The sequence below is a fragment of the Dendrobates tinctorius genome, unplaced genomic scaffold, assembly GCF_039654945.1.
Source record: "Dendrobates tinctorius isolate UK_male_01 unplaced genomic scaffold, ASM3965494v1 ptg000154l, whole genome shotgun sequence".
Classification (NCBI taxonomy): domain Eukaryota; kingdom Metazoa; phylum Chordata; class Amphibia; order Anura; family Dendrobatidae; genus Dendrobates; species Dendrobates tinctorius.
This window is the reverse complement of record NW_027361821.1, coordinates 19,982,805-20,000,202: the sequence shown is the minus strand read 5'-3', so window position 1 is coordinate 20,000,202 and position 17,398 is coordinate 19,982,805. Positions and strand designations below refer to the sequence as shown.

General features: G+C 42.1%; 1 protein-coding gene across 2 annotated transcripts in view; it reads left to right on the top strand.

The window, feature by feature from the left end:
• Positions 1 to 15,014, top strand: part of AMMECR1 (AMMECR nuclear protein 1) — a 274,581-nt gene extending 259,567 nt beyond the window's left edge. For both annotated transcript variants that reach the window (XM_073547652.1, XM_073547651.1), the window contains 2 exons: positions 7,045 to 7,141; positions 9,652 to 15,014. In XM_073547652.1, the coding sequence (XP_073403753.1) occupies positions 7,045 to 7,141; positions 9,652 to 9,766 (212 nt within the window). In that variant the 3' untranslated portion in view covers positions 9,767 to 15,014. The remainder of the gene's footprint in view (positions 1 to 7,044; positions 7,142 to 9,651) is intronic.
• Positions 15,015 to 17,398: the final 2,384 nt, after the last annotated feature.

Here is a 17,398-nt window from a genome sequence, read left to right as displayed (position 1 = left end):
TGCATACTACATGCATACTACATGCATACTACATGCATACTACATGCATACTACATGCATACTACATGCATACTACATGCATACTACATGCATACTACATGCATACTACATGCATACTACATGCATCATACATGCATCATACATGCATCATACATGCATCATACATGCATCATACATGCATCATACATGCATCATACATGCATCATACATGCATCATACATACTACATGCTACATACATGCTACATATATGCATCATACATGCTACATACATACTACATACATACTACATATATACTACATGCATGCTACATACATACTACATACATACTACATATATACTACATGCATGCTACATACATACTGCATGCATGATACATATACTACATGCATGCTACATATACTACATGCATGCTACATATACTACATGCATGCTACATATACTACATGCATGCTACATACATACTACATACTACATGCTACATACATACTACATACATACTACATGCTACATGCATGCTACATGCATGCTACATGCATGCTACATACATACTACATGCTACATATATACTACATACATACTACATACATACTACATGCATGCTACATACATACTACATGCATGCTACATACATACTACATGCATGCTACATACATACTACATGCATGCTACATACATGCTACATGCATGCTACATACATGCTTCATACAATACATTCATACAATACATACATAGACATACAGTACATATAACATAGAGTAACATACTTACCAATACTTGTCACATTGTTCCCCGAAGCCATTGTCGTCTACGGAATAAATATTAACATAACAAACCACAAAAATACTCACCCATGATCCGAAGCAGTCCACGAGTGTGTCCCACGACGATCTTGGGTAGAGAACTGCAGCATCAGCTGATGCTGCCGCTCTCTACGGGCTGCAGGAATCCAATGACGGAAGGTAGGTATCCTTCCGCACTGTATTCCTCCGCCACTTTAAAAAAAAAAAAGTCCCTAGTCTCACTTTATGGTAAAAGCTGTGTGGGAATTTCCCACACAGCTTTTACCATAAAGTGAGACTAGGGATTTTTTTTTTTTTTTTTTAAGTGGCGGAGGAATACAGTGCGGAAGGATACCTACCTTCCGTCATTGGATTCCTGCAGCCCGTAGAGAGCGGCAGCATCAGCTGATGCTGTAGTTCTCTACCCAAGATCGTCGTGGGACACACTCGTGGACTGCTTCGGATCATGGGTGAGTATTTTTGTGGTTTATGTTAATATTTATTCCGTAGACGACAATGGCTTCGGGGAACAATGTGACAAGTATTGGTAAGTATGTTACTCTGTTATATGTACTGTATGTCTATGTATGTATTCTATGAATGTATTGTATGTAGCATGCATGTAGTATGTATGTAGCATGTATGTGGTATATATGTGGTATGTATGTAGCATGTATATAGCATGTATGTAGCATGCATGTAGTATATATGTGGTATGTATGTAGCATGCATGTAGTATGTATGTAGCATGTAGTATATATGTGGTATGTATGTAGTATGTATGTAGCATGTGGTATGCATGTGGCATGTATGTGGCATGTATGTAGCATGTGGCATGTATGTAGCATGTGGCATGTATGTAGCATGTGGCATGTATGTAGCATGTGGCATGTATGTAGCATGTGGCATGTATGTAGCATGTGGTATGTATGTAGCATGTGGTATGTATGTAGCATGTGGTATGTATGTAGCATGTGGTATGTATGTAGCATGTGGTATGTATGTAGCATGTGGTATGTATGTAGCATGTGGTATGTATGTAGCATGTGGTATGTATGTAGCATGTGGTATGTATGTAGCATGTGGTATGTATGTAGCATGTGGTATGTATGTAGCATGTGGTATGTATGTAGCATGTGGTATGTATGTAGCATGTGGTATGTATGTAGCATGTGGTATGTATGTAGCATGTGGTATGTATGTAGCATGTGGTATGTATGTAGCATGTGGTATGTATGTAGCATGTGGTATGTATGTAGCATGTGGCATGTATGTAGCATGTGGCATGTATGTAGCATGTGGCATGTATGTAGCATGTGGCATGTATGTAGCATGTGGCATTTTTTTTTTTTTTTTTTTATAACATTTAACACATTAGCCGGATGATGGGACTACTATTGTCCCATCATTGGCTAATGTGTCAATCACTGTCATGGTAGCAGGCATCGCCAGATGGGACTTGTAGTCCCATCGGACGATGCCTGCACAGCCCCCCGGCAGGCCGGTACAGCCCCCCGGCAGGCCGGCACAGCCCCCCGGCAGGCCGGTACAGACCACCGGCAGGCCGGCACAGCCCCCCGGCAGGCCGGTACAGACCCCGGGCAGTCCACACAGCCCCCCGGCAGGCCGGTACAGACCCCGGGCAGTCCACACAGCCCCCCGGCAGGCCGGCACAGCCCCCCGGCAGGCCGGCAGAGACCCCCGGAAGGCCCGAAATGACGGCGCATCATGATGCGCACACACCGCGCATTATGATGACGTCATTTCGGCTGTCAATCAACTTTGAACTTCCGATTCCGATGCCCGATATTGAAAAAATATCGGATGTCGGTATCGGAATTCCGATACAGCAAGTATCGGCCGATACTTGCGGTATCGGAATGCTCAACACTACTCATAAATATCAAAGCTTAATATTTTTGGAAGTTGGAGTGGGTTTTTTTAGGTTTTTTTAGATTTGGCTATCTTAGGAGGATACCTGTTTGTGCAGGTAACTATTAGGCTATGTGCCCACGTAGCGTTTTAAAATGCACAGTGTAAACCGGACTCCTTCCCAGAAATCGCGCGTTTTTTTCCGCACGATTTCACCGCAATTCTGTTCGCGATTTTGCCGCTATTTTCTCTAGCACTTTCCAAGCGATTTGAAGCATTGCTTGGAAAGTGATTGACAGGTTGGTTACACTCGTCAAACATAGTGTTTGACGAGTGTGAGCAGCTTTTTACTATTGAGGCCGCCTATGCAGCATCAATAGTAAAAGATAGAATTTTAAAAATGATAAAAAAATAAAAAATCGGGGTATATTTACCTTCCGACGTCCCACGCTGCCATCCCGGGCCTCAGCGTTCCCAGTAATGCCTTGCGAGACCTGTGATGACGTTGGTCTCGCGTTACTATAGCGATCTCGCGAGACCACGTCATCACAGGACCTTGCCGCAAGGCATTACTGGGAACGCTTAGGCCGGGAATGCAGCGCGGGACGTCGGAAGGTAAATATACCCCGATTTTTTGTTCTTTTTTTTTTTTACAGGGGTATGGTACCCAGGGCCTGGAGGACAGTCTCCTCTCCTCCACACCGTGGGTACCAACCGCACATGAGACGCTTAACTTCGCGCATGGTGGGCATGGCCACATGCGGGAAGTAAGCGATTCTCATGCATTCCTATGGGTGCGGAATCGCAGCAATTTTTTGCGATTCCGCACAAAAGAATGATCATGCTGCGATTTTTTTCCGCGATGCGATTCCGCCGCGGAAAAAAGCGCAGCATTAGCACAGCATGTGTGGAATGCCATAGGGATGCATGGGGGGCGTTCTGTACATGGTTTTTAAACGTTTTTGCGCCGAAAATCGCGGCAAAAACGCTTAAAAATCGCATCGTGGGCACACAGCCTTACAGTGCAGAATTATTAGGCAACTTAAAAACCAAATATATACCCATCTCACTTGTTTATTTTCACCAGGTAAACCAATAGAGCAACACAAAAATTAGAAATAAACATTTCTGACATTCAAAACTAAAAAAAAAAATCAGTGACCAATATAGCCACCTTTCTTTACGATGACACTGAAAAGCCTTCCATCCATCGACTGTCAGTTGCTTGATCTGTTTACGATCAACATTGCGTGCAGCAGCCACCACAGCCTCCCAGACACTGTTCTGAGAGGTGTACTGTTTTCCCTCCCTGTAGATCTCACATTTTATGAGGGACCACAGGTTCTCTATGGGGTTCAGATCAGGTGAACAAGGGGGCCATGTCATTATTTTTTCTTCTTTTAGACCTTTACTGGCCAGCCACGCTGTGGAGTTTTTGGATGCATGTGATGGAGCATTGTCCTGCATGAAAATCATGTTTTTCTTGAACGATACCGACTTCTTCCTGTACCACTGCTTGAAGGTGTCTTCCAGAAACTGGCAGTAGGTCTGGGAGTTGAGCTTCACTCCATCCTCAACCCGAAAAGGTCCCACAAGTTCATCTTTGATGATACCAGCCCATACCAGTACCCCACCTCCACCTTGCTGGCGTCTGAGTCAGAGTGGAGCTCTCTGCCCGTTACTGATCCAGCCTCGGGCCAATCCATCTGGCCCATCAAGAGTCGCTCTCATTTCATCAGTCCATAAAACCTTAGAAAAATCAGTCTTAAGATATTTCTTGGCCCAGTCTTGACGTTTTATCTTATGTTTCTTGTTGAAAGGTGGTCATTTTTCAGCCTTCCTTACCTTTGCATGTCCCTGAGTATGGCACACCTTGTGCTTTTTGATACTCCAGTAACGTTGCAGCTCTGAAATATGGCAAAACTGGTGGCAAATAGCATCTTGGCAGCCTCACGCTTGATTTTCCTCTATTCATGGGCAGTTATTTTGCGCCATTTTTTATCAACACGCTTCTTGCGACCCTGGTGGCTATTTGCCATGAAACGCTTGATTGTTCGGTGTTCACGCTTCAAAAGTTTGGCAATTTCAGGACTGCTGCATCCCTCTGCAAGACATCTCACAATATTTTACTTTTCAGAGTCCGTCAAATCTCTCTTCTGACCCATTTTGCCAAAGGAAAGGAAGTTGCCTAATTAAGCACACCTTATATAGGGTGTTGATGTCATTAGACCACACCCCTCCTCATTACAGAGATGCAAATCACCTGATTTACATAATTGTCAGTTGGCTTTCAAGCCTATACAGCTTGGAGTAGGACAACATGTATAAAAAGGATGATGTGATCAAATACTCATTTGCCTAATAATTCTGCACACAGTGTAATAATAATACATTTTATTTCTATAGCGCTGACATATTCCGCAGCACTTTACATTTCAGAGGGGATTTGTACAGACAATAGACATTACAGCCTAACAATCACATAGATTATAACAAATACCAAGAGGAATGAGGGCCCTGCTCGCAAGCTTAGTCTATGAGGAAAGAGGTAGACACGCAAGGTGGGTGGTAACAGTTGCCTTGATTGTATGGACCAGCCATAATGTTAAGTGTGTAACAGTACAGACACAGAGGGCTAATGGGTGCATAAAGCATGTGGGAACATGATGCAGGGAACCTAGTTATGGTAAAACTTTTGACTGTGCCACACAGGGATAGATTAGGTTAATGTGTTGAGGCGATAGGCCAGTCTGAATAAATGCGTTTTCAGGGCACGCTTAAAATTGTGGGGATTGGCAGTGTATTATCTGCTCTGTTGAACCGGGCTTGAATGACTTCATGGTGATTGACAGTGGGGAGCCAGCTGTCAATCAGCAGCCACGCTCCATCCACAGAGCAGCCTGGAAGAAGAGTGATGAGTGAAAGTGCTGGGATAAGGGGTTATCTGAGCACACTTGGGTGCTAACAGTGTCTTCGGCGTGCGCAACTAATATGTTCAAGTCCCCGCAGCTGTTAGACAGCCGCGACACGTGAGGGGAGGATTGCCTAACAGACAGTCCCCGCATGTGTTGCGGCTGTCTAGCACCCACAAAACATGCCGCCGCGGGGCTTAAACTATTATCCTAGCACACCTAATATACTCTAACACCTGACCAGGTTCCCTCATCACCACTGAACAGGTATAGATTATGAAATATAATTGAATCTTTTTAGTTTTTATAAATTTGTCTTTAGTAGATACATTTCCATTTAAATCTGAAACAAAAATGTTGTAACCTGCTCGCACAGGAGGGATTTTCATAAACTACCATTACCCAATAGAACTTTTTTAGGGACATTCCCTTTACAAGCAATCATATAGAAATGTTGAAGCCCCCATCATGCTTGCCTTGTAGGATGTATTGAGATGATGGATGTAATATGCGTTGTCTTTTATGTGCAGAATGTAAAAGCAGTTTTATTTGTGCAAATGGCATTTTATTATTGCAACCAAAGAATAGACAACACACCGCTTATCTTTAAAAAAAAAAAAAAAAAAAAAAGGGGAGGGTTTACACTATGTAAAAGTACCGTTTTCTAGCTGTAATATTGATGCAGACATTGCAAAAAATGTACCTCCTATCAAGAAATAAATGTGCTGGATGCTGTAACTGCATTATTATAGTAAGCAAATTCATCTGCAAGGTGTATGTGAATATATGAAGGCAAACTGAATGATTGCTATGTAGACTATGTAGATATGTATACATTTCATGTATTGGTGCAGAGTTTGATCACATTGTGTAAGCCTATCTGCCAGCGACACCGGTTAATGGGGGTCATGTGTAAAGATGTAGCCATTTAGTCAGTACTGTGAGACGCATGCATAAAAATATAGCCATATAGAGGATGCTCATGAGACAACACCATTTTTGTTAATTCTTACCAGTGTTGCAGAATATTTTATACATACATACATACATACATGTTGAAGAAAGCTAAAATATAAAATGGTTAAAATGTGATTTAATGAAAGGTTCCAAGATGTAGAAGTAATGGATAGTGGTGAGCGAACGTGACTGGATAAGGTGTTATCTGAGCATGCTCGTGTGGTAAGTGTATTCGGCGTGCACGAATATGATTGTGTCCCCACGGCTGCATGTCCCATGGCTGTTTAACAGCCGCAACACCTGCAAGGATTACCTAACAGATAACCCCCGCATGTGTTGTCTCTGAACAGCCGTGAAACATGCAGCCGTGGGGACTCAATCATATTCGAGCACGCCGAAGTCACTCAGCACCCGAGCATGCTCCAATAGCTCCTTACCCCAGCACGGGCTCTCATCACTATAATGAATGATTATTTTACATTACTGACATGGGAGGATTGCTAACACTGTTTACGTCTGTAGGTTGGGACCACATACAAACCATTGATTCCTTATTGAGGAAAGGTGGATACAAAGCTGCAATCAGTAATGACTTCAGGAAAACTATTAAACTGACCAGGTATGGCTGGGACCAAAGCGTCTACACTGTCACAGGCTGACATATTGCACAGGGTTAATTACTTGTATACTGTATGACCGTGCTCACATAAAGAAGCATATAAAGTGTTACCTGATTCCTGATAATTTTCTGGATTACGGTACTTTCAATCTTTCAGCAGAAGCTGTCCTTGCTTACTTTGCATGCACCTTTTGTGATCAGCTCATGACCATGGGAAAGTGAAGGCTTTTATTACCGTAAATCTTAGATGCTGTGCCTTTATCCAGAAAGTATATTGGAAATGTGTATAACTTCTCACCACACTGTGACTAAGCTTTATTTGCTGATCCAGCCTTTAAAAGCGGATCTGTTAACAGATTTCACAATACAAATTGCTCACACTAACTAGATTTCTTAAGGCCCCGTTACATTTAGCGATGCACCAGTGATCCTGACCACGATACGACCCGGTATGGATCGCTGGTGCATCGCTAAATGGTTGCTAGTGAGCTGCCAAACAGGCAGATCTCACAGCGATGCAGCAGCGGTCGGGGGTCGTACTCACCTGTCAGACGTGGCGAGTGTGACCGTCTTCCGCCTGCATCCATGGCTTGCTCGTCGGTGCCAGCAGGGAGCCGATGACGAGAAATGGCCCAGGCCGATCTCGCGCGATCAGCGATAGCTAGCGGGTGAGCCAATTGGAGGTAAGTATCACATGTAGCGATATCGCTGCTGCGTCACAAAATCGGTGACACTTTAGCGATATCGCTATGTGTAAAGGGCCCTTTAGACCTGAGGAGTCTGGTATACTTACTTTAAAAGTTCATGTACAAATAAATGCAGCATCCTAAAATAACATTTTAAGAGTCCAGATGTGGCCGGACACCTAAAATGCTAAATTTAATATTAGGCCGAGAAACTTTCACTACTATCGTTGATCCCTTTTAGGTCCAAGAAAATGGCTTTAAAAGGAATGTTATTTTTATTAGGTTTATATTCTAAAGAACACATTTCAGGATTTCATTCACTAATAAGGGATAAATAATTAGTTTTTTCCATTTTGCAACATCCTCCGCATCTATGCTCATCCTAAGCTTGTCAAGTCTCCCACACTAATACAGTCAGTGTGCAGGTCACTAATAGGCTTATACAGTGTTACTGCCACAGGACACTTATCCCACTAATCAATGCTTACCTGCCGGGGCCGGCCCTCCGTCAGAGGGAAACCCCCCACATTCAGGGCTAGGAGACAGATTACACCCCGGAGTACTGTCCTTATAAGGGGGATACATTCTCAGCTCCCAGTGAAAGTGCCCCTGATGTGGAGGCAGGAAGGCTCTTAGCGTGCAGAGCTTAGCACCATTAGCCGGGGCCTGGCCACTTTTCACACGTAGTGTAAGCCTGCATCGTCTCGCTGGGCTGCCCTTGTCCTGACCTACATTCACAGACTCCATCAGTCGCCAAGCTGTTGGTTAAGTTTCATTGCACTGAGGATTTTGCTGACAGATCGGCTTACTGATGTGAATCAGGCTCTCTGTACATTACATGCTCTTTTAGACACAGGTTTTGTAAAGTGATCCATGTATTTATACCCCAGCCCATTATTGTGCTATAAGTGACTCAGTAAATATCCTACAGCCTAGAAAGTCCTAATATTCACTTGCATCCACCTTACCAAAGAGCACGGACTATGTCAGCTCAGAGGTCCCTGTGTGGTAATGCCTTTATACGGTCCTATTAGCACGGCCAGGACAGGGGTTCTTGGCTGCCTATAATCAGTTCACTCAGTATTCTGATACTATGCTCTGCAGTGTGATTGTGGGGTACATCACCTGCCCCCAACACTCACTACTAGACAACAAAGTAGTCTGGCCTGATCACCTGTCATATAGTAGAAGGCCTTACAGGCCGAATGAGGCACGTTTTTACGTATGTTGCACCCCCCTGCTTTCCTCAAAGTAGAGACTTAGCCTATCGCCTCCCCTGTTTCCCAGACCCATTTTTAATATATATCGTAACTTTGATAACAATTTTTCTTTTCCCTAAATGCATGTTCATTTTTTCAGCTGAAGAATATTTTTTAGAATGGGTTTAATTGAAATTATTGCACCATTTGCCCTCTATTTTTGGCTACAGAATGAGTTAACTGCGAATCAGTCAGTGAGTTCATTCTGACTATCCAATTGGCAAGCTTGTATCTTGTTTTTTGTTTTTTTTTAAAGCGCCTCTCAATGACTACAGACCACATTAAAGTTGACTGTGCAGAGAGTCTGTAAAGCAAAACAGTTCAAAATGTGTAATTGAATTACAAAAGATATTTTGAGCCCCAAATACATGCATTTAAGTAATAAATTCTTCCCAGATGTGGACAACCCCTTTAAGCCCTATGTGATGATCCCATAGCTTAAGTAGGTTCTGCCTGAGTAGTGTGGCTGGTAATGTAGTATATGTCTCATGTTTGGCTCCATGTACACAGTGTTACGTGCCGCTTCTTATGTGTGTAACCTTGTTCATTTTTGTCTCCTGTGCAGATACCGTAGCGAGAAGATGACAATGAGCTATGCCGAGTACCTTTCCCACCGTCAGCACCACCACTTTCAAAATGGCATCGGGCACCCCCTCCCACCATACAACCATTATTCCTGACACTGAGCCGCATGACCAGTCACTAGACCTCTCCGCAGAACTCTTCCCAGGGGACCCAGCTCCCTCCTGGTCTAGCTATCTCTATTACTGTACAATTTTATGATGATTGTTTCCGTTGTCCTGTTTAGACTTTGCTTTTTATAGCAGCGCTAACCAGGGCAACGGGTGGGAAGACATATTAAGTACCCACAACGTTTTTTTTTCTATTTTTTATTAGAATTGTTTTGAGCTACTGAGTTTTTTGCAGCATATGCATATATTTTCTTTTACATTTACTTCTTACATTATTTTACCGTTTGTGTTTTGCTAACCTATATCCCTACTGATCAGGGTTTCTCAATGAATGTGGATGGGAGGACGTGTTCAATAATGAAGGATCTGTGATTGCCAGGATAGGCGTTCTGTGTGTGCTTAGCTTAGTCAAGTACATATCATTATGTTCTTTTAATCAGTAGTCTGCTTCTGTTCCTTCAGTCTTGGGTTTTCTATGGAAGGATGTTGGGGTTTTGCTTGGCATTTCCATTGATTTTTCAAATTCTTGTCTTTTTTTTCTTCCCCATTGAGACTAAGGTCATACATTTGTCTAGTTGCTAATTTAGCAAATGAGTATTAAATTGACCCCCCCCCCCCATTTTAGTGTTTGGCTGTGACCTATAACAGAAGTGTTTACAGATAATGGCCGCACAAGACATAGATGCATATGATGGAAACGCTAGAACTCTATCGGTCAAATGTTTTTTAAACCCTACCTCAGAATCGCCTTGCGGTGTTAATGACTTGCATTTACATGATTTGACTGTTTGTTTAACCAAATTGTTCTGTAATTGCTTTAATGAAAAAATGTTCTACCTATCTGGTGTGATTTCCATCATCTTGTCATGCCAGTCTGTAATTTCCACCTTACAATCTTTGTAAATGCCAAGGGTGTTCGATGCTACTGAAAACATCGTTGCTAAATTGTGTTGATGGCTCGTTTTGGGCATTGTAGCTTAGATTCAGACTGGACAACTAAAATGGCGGTGGGCAATGGTCTAGATATAAAGCAACAAGCAAGAGCGTTCCACTTACGTGACTACCATTGAGCTGCACTCTTTTTAGCCTTTGTGCTTCTGGTGTTGTGTGAGGGTGTAGAGTAAAAGGATTTGGCCACTTTCCTACCAACTTATTTTTGATCAGGTGGTGAATATTTAAATTTCTGCTACTTTCCTGAAATTGATTGTTCTACCGACCATGAACATGCTGCGTCTGGGATTGTCTATGTGCACATCTGCGCTCTAGTTTCTCCTGTGCGTGACCCCCGTTGGCAGTGGAAAATGTCTCCCGCTGCAGCCAGTGTTCTGATTCTGCGCATGCGCTGGTTTCCCAGTCCAACACAATCATAGAAGTGGTGCCTTTTGTAGTAAAGCCTATCCATCTCTATAAAGCACTACTTCTCGTGCACCATTGAGGCCAAGTAACATGCATAAGACACATCTTCTACAGCGCACAGGACACTAAAGAGCATGTGCACGTATGGAGATGTGGGGATAGTAACCATCCAGTGCATGAAGGCTCCTGCACAGTAATCAACACCTGACCAGTGAAGACGGGGCTGTTTATGGGGTGGTGGAGTAACAGACCTCAAAATAAAGGTTTATTGGTCATTTTTTAAGACTTGCATCATATGTTTAAATTGGCAGGGTAATAAGAAAGTGGCCAATCTGTGTAGAGAAATGTTGTGATTGTATAATATTGGAGGATGGTAAGCAGCGTGTTAGCTCGTGGCATGGAATGTGCTTTTTATTAGAATTCTAACTTTTACTTTTCTCCAGCACAAGTGCCATTAGCCTTATCATAGCTTTACAGATCTCTGGGGCAGAGAGTTGGTAGACTGTCGGCACACTGAGTGCTGGGAGCGTCTGCTGGCTGCTTAGTATAGCAGAATTTGCATGCTGGAACCATTAGCTTTGGGGTCAAGAGCATTGTACTAAGGCAAGGTTAAAAGCAGGTATTGATGCTCACAACAGGTGGTTTCTAGATGTGCTTGTCTGTTATGGTGGCCAGGGTTTATTAACCTTGTTGTAGCCAGAGAGGCTTATATTTAGACAGCATCATAAGCCACTGACGCTGCAAAAATGGTTTTCTCTTCATCGGTTCCTTCATCCACATCATTTGCTCAAAAAATGGTCATCCTCGCTGCTGCTGACTTCAGTGGCAGGGATTGCTTCCCCTGTTTGGATGCCTTAAATAAGTCGCATGCTGCCAGCACATACCGCGGAGGAGAAATTTTGGTGTCTGAGCGGCTTCCAAAGTTTCAGACCAATACATTGTAGGTTCTCCTGGCGCCAGGAGTTACCGGGATGTTATTTTTGCTCTGTTCCCCCCCATACTCAGGTGCACGGAGTAGAAATCTTTATTTTTTTTATGTATCATGTACCATCGAGGAGAGTTCTATATAAGCGGTTTCTCTCAAAGAGAAGTTTCTACCATCTCTCCTCTCACCTTAGTCCGTTGTTTTTCACCCACTAAAGTGAGCACAAGTGAAATCATAATTTTTGCTGCAAAAAAACTGTTTTTTGTTTTTTTTTCTACCAATACTGGCACAGCAAAACTTTTTTGATTTTGTTGGCGCAGGTTGCAACATTCTGTCATGAATGAGCTTTAGAATTTCCTTTCTGTTTTTAAACTCTATGTATTTAAAGGTGCTAATCATCCTTGCACAAGGTCCCGTGACTGGTCATGCCAACTCCAAGATCATATCAGATTTTTACTAACTCTCGATATATGCAGATGTTCTACAGATGTTTCTTACTTGTGTAATAATGAGATATTGATGAAATGCCAATCCTGCAGGTTTTGATAGTACAAGGTCAGCAATACTTCCCAGCATGGCTTAGGGGAGATCGGAAAAAACAAACACAAAAAGGATTGTTTGTGTGTCCTTTTGTATGCAGCTTAGTGCAAAAATTGCATTTGTCTTAGTAGCTGTTAATTAACAAAAAAAAGTCTAAAGATTGGAATACAACTGGGATGGTGTATTGGCTCTGCGGCTGAAATGAACACGTCAGGCCTATGTCTATGGAAACCCTAAATGGTCATGGGTGACTGCCATTAGCCTTATTATTTCACGTCTCCACCATTGGGTACTTAAACAGCGGAGAGCACTGCTAGCCGGGATCCTTTTTCTGGTAGTCATGTTTCTCCCAGTCTTGCAAATATCTTTGTTCATCTCCCATCAAATCAGTTTTTACTGGAATTATGCTATAAATTATTTTCTCAGTCTTGTGGAATTGATGAATTGGATCAAAACTGTAATATAGATTTTTTTTTTTTTTTCTTTAATGATGTGCATAGCTAATTAATTAAATTCTTACACTTTGAACCCCAAATAGCCCCTCAGTAAGCCTTTCTTAGAAATAATCTGAATTGCTCCTATGAAATGGTTTTGAGTCCATGGACCTGTTACATTTTCTACCAGAGAACCCCAGCTATGCAATTACCGCCGAGCCCTTTTCTTTTAAATTTGATTTTATGTATGCCGTTACTTTATTACACCATATTTTATTTTATTTATTTTTTTTTTAATTCTTGGAATTGGCTCCACAACTATTAGCTGCTGGCGTTGGCACATATTTAACCATGTAGCTGGAATAATTTATTTTTCATATTTTAATCCAATCTCGCAGTTGGACGTGTGCGTTTTTATCCCTGTTCTCGTTTCATGTATGCATTCTCGAACTGACGTGTTGCCATTTAGTGCGGACTGGTCCCACGGCTACCCTCTTTGTCTATACCGGCATAACCTACACTGCTGGGTATACAAGATTTCACAATTGTTTGACTTTCTGTTTGTTTCATGCACAATCTTGAATCTATTATTTCTTTGAAAACCAAGCTGCTATGGAAAAGCTGCTGTCATGTAATGGAAAGACCCCCTCTGTATATGACGCATACATGAAAAGCACAGACAAATGCCCGTGTGCACAACTCCTCCATCATTAGGAAGCCACGGACCCCCGAGCACATCCAGGCCGATGCACCTCTCACTTGTATAACATTCTTCTTGGTTCTCGTCTTCAATTGTGCAGGTTTCTTAAAAAAAAAAAAAAAAAAAATTACCTAAAATCTGTCTGAGATTTCATCTCTTGTGTTAGACCAAACCAAAGAAACCTCTGGCCATACTTTTTAATGCTGCTCCTTAAAGCCTTTTCGTTCTATCAAACAGTCCTGCAGGATTATAATATGTTCATTTTTTTTTTTTGTACAGTTTCTAACAATATTTTTTTTTCTAGTGATGTTTTAAGTGAATCAAGTTTATTTGAGGAGACTGGAAAAATGCATCCTCTGTACAAATAAACTGATTTTTTTTTTTTTTTCCCCTCTCCCCTGTCCATTCTTTCGTCTAAGGAGCCCTTCTTGTGTGCCTCTGAGAATTAAAGGGTTCCATGTTACATTCATTCTTAAGACCAGCAAAGATTCTTTCTGAGATTCTTTTTTTTTTTTTTTTTTTTCCATTTACTTTTTATATTACTGTTTCGGGGGGGGGAAAAAACAAAAATAGTAAAATATAAATAAAAAAAAATTATATATATATATAAATATAAACACTTTGCGCTGGACCCAGTAACTAAGCTGGTTGAAAAACGCACTGACAAAAATGAGTTTATGTTTGAAACTTTTGTATAAAACATTCAATGACTGTTTTTGTATATCAAAGTTGATTCTTTTTTCAGAAATTTTTTGGGGATCTAGTTTCTAAGTTTAGTGTTTTTATATGTTACGGAATAAATTGCTTTGACTATTATCACCAGCTTGATGTCAATGCATTGGTGATCGCCTTCACAGCTAAAGATCCTCGGAATGCATTGTAGAGCAATGTCTTGTGGGTTTCTTTAGCTACGGAGGACCTATATATAATGGGCACCGTGGCTGCCTGGCGTAGCTGCGCCCCCAGAATTTCTCTACTTATTAACTTGATTACAAATTACAATAATGACATCACAGAGTACATGCCCCTCTCCTTTCCATTATACTAGATCCTTCCCTCCACATATAGTTGCTATTAGTGTGAAACTGTTATAATGGGCATTTTATTATGATAGGTAAGGTTTAAAAAAAAGGTAAAAATGGAGAAAAAAAGCAAAAAAAATCTATATATAGAAGGTTATTTGTGGGTCTGTGAGCTATGGCTGTGGAAAGATATTGTAGTAGTTTTAACACTATTGTTACCTTTTAAATTACCCAAATAAAATATGGAAAAAGACCGAGAGCTGCTGTCCTTGACTTTTATTTTATGACCTGGGTGAGAAATGGGCATCAGGAATGTTGGAGTTTAGCATGCCCAGTGCTTTGATTCCTTGGAAGAAAAGCGACTTGTAAAAGACTGGGTGAGTCTAATAAAAAACTTGATTTGACCATGCTACTGTTGCAAAAGGGTGTTCCTTGGCAACCCCTGAAGACTTGTTGCATGAAGTCTCAATAAGGCTACTTTCATACTTGTGTTAGGAGGCACAGCGCAGGGCCGCCTCTAAGCTCCGCTGCATGCAACCAGCGTACCCTATATTTAGCGTTGGGTACACTGGCCGTGCACTGGTATGATCTGCGCCCAGCGCACAAAACCGCACCCTGTTGCATTTTTGTACACTCGGCGCAGCACCAAAAGGGCGCACGCATCGGCAAAATCATACTAGCGCACAGCCAGCGTACCCAACGCTAAATATAGGCTACGCTGGTCGCATGCAGCGTCATGCGCCCATAGGAGGAGCTGACTGGCGGGGGCGGAGCTTAGCGGCGGCCCTGCGCTGCGCCTCCTAAAGCAAGTCTGAAAGTAGCCTAAGTGCAGAGTCCCAAATGTCTTCTGGTATCAACACCAACTGATAAACTATGCAGGGAGGTTCATGGCAAAGGTTTACATGGACCAAAAAACTGCAGGTAAGTCTTTCCTCACCATCCTCAGATGGAGCAGGCGAAACGTGTTCTGACTAAGTGCGCTTCTCTGGGAGTCTGGATGAGTCTGTTTGGCAAGTGTCCGTTAGGCCTGTTTCACACATCCGTTTTTCCCCATCAGTCAAAATCCGCCGTGATTTAGCCGTCCGCTGAGTGGACAATGAAACGTTTTTTTTCCCCGGCCGGATCCGCATTTTCTATTGCGCATGCCCAGGAGAAATGCTTGTGTTGGACATTTAACCCTAAACTCACTTCTGGCGTTTGAAAAAATCTCTCTCTCTCTCTCCTTTAAAATTCTTCCTTCACCGGATCCGTTAAAACAACTGTCCGGTGCCAAACTTTGTGGTCAGTACAGGAATGGATCCGTTGTCCGCCATTTTAGCGGATTTTAACTGACGGAAAAAACTGATCTACCTGGCAGCATTGTGTGAACTGTAAAGTTTGGTGAATCCTGTGGGGTTTCTTTCTGGATTTGACCCATTATGTTCATTGATGGGAAACCTTAATGCTTCTGATTTCTGATATTTTGGAAAATTGTAGCTTCCAACACAGTGGGAGCATTCTGTTCCCCATTTCTGTGATCCTGTGCAAACAGCAAGGTGTATAAAGACCTGGATGGGGGAGTTGGTGTGGAAGAACATGACTGGCCGCACAGAGCCCGGACCTTTATTCACACATGGCGTTTTTGCTGTGTATTTAGCACGTAACATGGTTTCCCTTCAACCTTAAAAACGAAGTCCATCTAGTTCAACCCATAGCCTAACATATTGATCCAGTTCACCAGTATTTGCCTAATCAAATGTCTGACATCTAATGCATGCGCTGATTTTGAGCCATGATACGCCACGCTTGGGCCAAACTCTGCAGGTCAATGCTTTCAGCTTTTTCCAGCCCTAATTCAAATGAACACTGTTTATGCAGAGTTTTTTCTCTGCACCAAATACCAATGTGTTGGAGGGACCTACTCCATATGAAGGTTGTTTGAGCATTTAATGTAATCTATTGTGTGATATGTGTCAGAGGAAAAAAAATTATAGAACTGCTCCTACCATGTTTTTTTTTTTTTAATTATGACCTCATGGGGAGGCAACAATGTGTGAAATGAGAAAAAAAATAATGAAAAGCAGGAAAAATAAGCATCTAAAAGTGCCACTGCAAATCCCAATAGTTACTAAAATCGTAACTTTTCAAGCTACAAAAGATACCATATGTCATATGTATAGTAGGTGCACATACCACCAATAGGCTCTGAAGAACGGGGCCCATCACTCGCTGCTTTCAGTGGAGCAGTGCTTGGAATTCATTCATATGTGGGGCATGCAGTTCATCTCTCCAATGACCGCTGTGCAAGTCTTTTTTGAGAAAGAGGTAGGTCTCATTAATGGGTGTCATGTGCTTCGAAAGGTGGGCCTCTGCCTTGTGAGACTGCATCAAAGGCAGGGACATGACTTTTGACATAATGTATTGCTATGGGCTTCCCCCTACTTAAAGGGAATCTGGGAATCTGATCAACTCTAAGGCCCTGGAAAGCTGAATACAATGATACCTTGATATCTGCGATTCAATGCCTTATTCCAGAGAAATCCACGTTTTTAATATGTAAATGAGTTAAGAGCTATGGGCTGGACATAGATCTCACTGAGAATCTGTCTCCAGAGATTATTGAAAGGACCCTTTTTTAAACTGTGGATTTATGCTGCCTGAATT